Raw genomic sequence first — 4,859 nt, 5'->3', positions numbered from 1 at the left:
GGTCCCTAGGAGTAGGGGGAGGGGGGCGGTAATTGGGGGGCCTGGGGGTCCTTGGGTCTTGGTGGGTGATCAATGACTGCCGAAATGTGGGGGGGGCTTTCCTGGGTTTATATATTGGGGGGCATTCATGTGTGTAATTAGGGCGGGCATATGGGGGTCCTTAGGTGGGAACCCGCAGGGGGGGGGGAGCATTAACTTTGGACTCCCCCCCCCACAATCTAAGAACAGGAGTAGCTGGGACCCCCCCCCCAACATATTGACCCCCCCCCAACATTGGACGGCTGCCCCCCCCTCGCCTACGTTGGTGTTGCCCTGTATGGCATTGGCTCCAAAGTTAAGTATTTATGGGGGCGGGTCTTCTTCCGAGCTGTGGGCTGGGGGCAATGCTGACCCCCTTTAGCGTCTTCCAGTTCTGACTCAGATACAAAGCACTGGAACGTGAACCAGAGGCTGCTTGATCAACACTGGGTTGCTATCCGGTGTGCTCCGCGGCGTCTTTTGGGGGGGGTCTCTTAAAGGGGTAGGTGGGGGTGCGGGTCTTATGGGGGGTGGGCTTAAAGGGGCAGGGGGTTCCCATTAGCGGATTTGGGGGGGGGTCAATGGGATTCTTATTTGGGGAGGGTCTCTTTGGCCAGGAGGGGGGGGCGTCACATAGGGATGGTCTCTTAAATTGGCCAGGGTGGGGGGGTCTTATGGGGGGGGGATTTAAGGGAAGGGGGCTTTCCATTGGGATTTTGCGGGGTATTTGAGGGCGGGGTCAATGGGATCTGCTTATTTGGGGAGGGGCTCTTTGGGAGGGGGGTGGTCACGGGGGGGTCTCTTAAAGGCGCAGGCTGGGGGGGGTCTCATGGGGGGGGGGGTTTAAAGGGAAGGGGCTTCCATTTGGGATTTAGGGGTATTTGAGGGGGGTCCATGGGATTCTTATTGGGGGCGGGTCAACAGTGGGTTCTTAAAGGGCAGGTGTCGGGGGTCTTATGGGGGGGGGTCTTTAAAGGGGCAGGGGGATTCCCATGGGATTTGGTATTGTGAGGGGGGGTCAATGGGATTCTTATTGGGGGTTCCCATTGGGTTTGGGGCTCACTTTGGTAGGGAGGGGGTCAGTGATTATTTGGGGGGTTCGGTGTGCTTAAAGAAAACAACAAGAAGAAAAAGGCAGTGCGGCTTCCATTCAGTTATGCGGACATCAGTTGGATTTGGGGGGAGGGGGGTTCTCATGAAAGGGAGTCTTAAAGGGAGGACCCCGCCTGCATGATTAACCCATTACCCCACACCCATATCCTCCCCCATACCTCTCCTATATTACCCCCCCCCCCATATACCCCACCCCCCCCATATTTCCCCCCATTCACCCCCAACCCTAATTTAACCACCTCCCTATATTACCCCCCCATTTTCCCCTGGTCTATGCCCCCCATTCCCCCTCATTCCCCCCCCTCCCCTATATACCCCCAGTTATTACCCCCCCATACATCCCGCATATCCCCCCTGCCCGCCTCACACCCTTCGCTCCCCTATATAACACCCCATAAACCCTACTATCCCCCCATATACCACCCATACTCTCATACCCCCCCATACTCCCCTATTCCCCCCCCTCCCTATATACTCCCCGCTCCCCTATATCCCCCCATGCATATACCACCCCATAACCCTATATAACCCCCCCCCCATATCCCCCTCATTCCCCCCTCCCCTATATACCCCCATATACCCCCCCATACCACCCCCTGTATACCCCCCACCCTATATAACCACCCCCCATAACCCTATATACCCCCCCATACATACCCCTAATCCCTCCCCTCCCACTATTATACCACCCCCATAACCTATATCCCCCCCCATCCTATACCCATCCCAGTAACCCTATATCCCCCGCCATACCACCCCATAACCCTATATCCATCCATATACCACCCCCCATAACCCTATATACCCCCCATCTATACCACCTTCATAACCCTATATCCCCCCATCGCTATTACACCCCATAACCCTATATCCCCCCCCCTCCCCTATATACCACCCCATAACCCTATATCCCAATCCATATACCACCCCATAACCCTATATCCCCCCCATATACCACCCCATAACCCTATATCCCCCCCATATACCACCTCATAACCCTATATACCCCCCTCCTCTATATACCCCCCCCATACCCTCCCCTATATACACCCCCCACCCATATTAACCCCCCCCCTCAACATCTCTCTATATCCCGTCTCTTCTTCCTATATACCCACCCCATAACCCTACTTCCCCCCTTTACCACCCATAAACCCTATATTCCCCGCGCGGCGAGTATACCACCCCATAAGCCGCGGTTTATATCCCCCCCCAATACCAACCTCATAAACCCTTATACCCCCATATTACCAACGCATAACCCATATACCCCCCCTCCTCTATATACCTCTCTCTCTCTCCTCTCTCCTCCTATATACACCCCCCCATATCCCCCCCATACATCCCCCATATCCCCCCCCTCCCCTACTAATACCACCCATAACCCTACATTCCCCCCCACACATCACCCTACTATCCCCCAAATTACCACCCCATAACCCTATATACCCCCCCATAACATCCTTCTATATCCCCCCCTCCCCTATACCCTTACCCCCCCATACCCTCCCCTATATGCACCCACCCCCCCCATACTTACCCCCCCATATATCCCCTATATCCCTATATATCCCCCCTATATCCCCCTATAGGTGGGCGCAGTGGCCGCTCTGTCCGTTTTTGGGGTTTTGGCCTTTTTTGCCCTTTTCGGGTTTTTTCTTTATGGGATTTTTCGGCTCCGTGAAAAACGTCGCACGGAAGGAACGTATCGACCCAGCCGACAGGAACAGGACGGTGCACGAGGGCCCCCCCCGGCCCCCCCCCCATTAAAGCTGCCCCCAGAGGAGCGGCTCATATGAGAGACCCCCCCCCACCCTCGTGCAAATATAAGGGGGGGGGATTTGCACGAGGATTTGCACGAGGATTCGGTGTGAGAGACTCTTGGAATTGGGAGGTTGGGATTCTTGGAGTGTGGGTTGAGTGGTTTGCACGAGGACCTTGCACAAGGGCCTTGCACAAGAGCCTCCAATGGAGACCATGCATGGCAATGAGCCTTGCACGTGGACCTTGCACGAGGACCTTGCACAAGAGCCTCCAATGGAGACCATGCATGGCAATGAGCCTTGCACGTGGACCTTGCACGAGGACCTTGCACAAGGGCCTTGCACAAGAGCTTCCAATGGCGACCATGCGCTGCAATGAGCCTTGCACGAGGACCTTGCATGAGGACCTTGCACAAGAGCCTCCAATGGAGACCATGTATGGCAATGAGCCTTGCACGAGGACCTTGCACGAGGGCCTTGCACAAGAGCCTCCAATGGCGACCATGCGCTGCAATGAGCCTTGCACGAGGGCCTTGCACAAGAGCTTCCAATGGCAACAATGCATTGCAATGAGCCTTGCACGAGGGCCTTGCACAAGAGCTTCCAATGGAGACCATGCATGGCAATGAGCCTTGCACAAGGACCTTGCACAAGAGCTTCCAATGGAGACCATGCATGGAAATAGCCTTGCACGAGGACCTTGCACAAGAGCCTCCAATGCAGACCAGACCATGCATGCCAATAGCCTTGCACAAGAGCCTCCAGTGCAGACCATGCATGGCAATGAGCCTTGCACAAGGGCCTTGCACAAGAGCTTTGGCTGTGGACCATGCAGGAAGATGAGGCTTGCACGAGGACCTTGCACGAGGACCTTGCACAAGAGCCTCCAATGGAGACCTTGCATGGAAATAGCCTTGCACGAGGGCCTTGCACAAGAGCTTCCAATGGTGACCATGTGCTGCAATGAGCCTTGCACGAGGACCTTGCACAAGAGCCTCCAATGGAGGCCATGCATGGCAATGAGCCTTGCACGAGTACCTTGCACAAGAGCTTCCAATGGCGACCATGCATGGAAATAGCCTTGCACGAGGGCCTTGCACAAGAACCTCCAATGCAGACCATGCATGGCAATGAGCCTTGCACGAGGACCTTGCACAAGAGCTTCCAATGGAGACTATGCATGGAAATAGCCTTGCACGAGGGCCTTGCACAAGAGCTTCCAATGGAGAACGTGCATGGAAATAGCCTTGCACGAGGACCTTGCACAAGAGCTTCCAATGGCGTCCATGCGCTGCAATGAGCCTTGCACGAGGACCTCGCACAAGAGCTTCCAATGGAGACCATGCATGGCAATGAGCCTTGCACGAGGACCTTGCACAAGAGCTTCCAATGGAGACCATGCATGGAAATAGCCTTGCACAAGGACCTTGCACAAGAGCTTCCAATGCAGACCAGACCTTGCATGGCAATAAGTCTTGCACAAGAGCTTTGGCTGTGGACCATGCAGGAAGATGAGGCTTGCACGAGGACCTTGCACAAGAGGCTCCAATGGAGACTACGCATAGCAATGAGCCTTGCACAAGTGCATTACACACTGAACTTGTGCAACAAACCCATGTGAACACCATCAGCAAGAGCGGCCCCTGCACGAGGATCTCGCACGAGGATCATAAGAGCAAGAGCCTTGTGCACAAGGACCTTGCACAAGGACCTTGCCAATAGCTGTGCGTTGCACAAGCATCTTGCACAAGGGCCAGAGCCTCACATTGACACCCTACACAAGGTCTTTTGCACGAGGGTCTTGCACGAGGACAAGTGCCTTCCATCAGTGCCTTGCACGAGGACGTGCCGTGTCTTGCACTAGGGCCTTGCACGAGGATTCATTGTGCACAAGGACTTGGTTTAGACCCCCAAGAAAAGCCCAAAACACCCCAAAAATGGTCGTTCTGATTCCCCCCCCCCCCC

At 55.1% G+C, this 4,859-nt stretch overlaps 1 protein-coding gene across 10 annotated transcripts; it reads right to left on the bottom strand.

Annotated features, from left to right (window-relative positions):
* Positions 1-2,684: 2,684 nt before the first annotated feature.
* On the bottom strand, positions 2,685-4,847 carry LOC116652710. Of its 10 annotated transcripts, none has more exons than XM_032441930.1 (3): positions 3,877-4,847; positions 3,753-3,820; positions 2,685-3,580 (listed from the first exon to the last, which is right to left on the bottom strand). In XM_032441930.1, exons 1-3 carry the CDS (start codon positions 4,455-4,457, stop codon positions 2,898-2,900), a joined length of 1,332 nt encoding a protein of 443 aa, XP_032297821.1. In that variant the 5' UTR covers positions 4,458-4,847; the 3' UTR covers positions 2,685-2,897. The 10 variants fall into 10 exon arrangements, with proteins under 10 accessions (XP_032297821.1, XP_032297818.1, XP_032297815.1 ...); XM_032441927.1 differs by having other exon boundaries at positions 2,685-3,683; positions 3,753-3,987; positions 4,086-4,847; XM_032441924.1 differs by having other exon boundaries at positions 2,685-3,820; positions 3,877-3,987; positions 4,086-4,847.
* Positions 4,848-4,859: the final 12 nt, after the last annotated feature.

The sequence above is a fragment of the Coturnix japonica genome, unplaced genomic scaffold, assembly GCF_001577835.2.
Source record: "Coturnix japonica isolate 7356 unplaced genomic scaffold, Coturnix japonica 2.1 chrUnrandom791, whole genome shotgun sequence".
Taxonomy (NCBI): domain Eukaryota; kingdom Metazoa; phylum Chordata; class Aves; order Galliformes; family Phasianidae; genus Coturnix; species Coturnix japonica.
Note: the sequence above shows the minus strand (reverse complement) of the source record. Positions and strands in the feature narration are given on the sequence as shown.

Excerpts from the sequence above, each read along its gene's own strand:
- LOC116652710 (XM_032441922.1), bottom strand. The coding sequence starts at position 4,522 with ATGGTGTTCACATGGGTTTGTTGCACAAGTTCAGTGTGTAATGCACTT. Across the intron at positions 3,594-3,752 it reads GTGCAAGGTCCTCGTGCAAG|GTCCTCGTGCAAGGCTATTT; the intron begins GTCCTCGTGCAA and ends CTCTTGTGCAAG.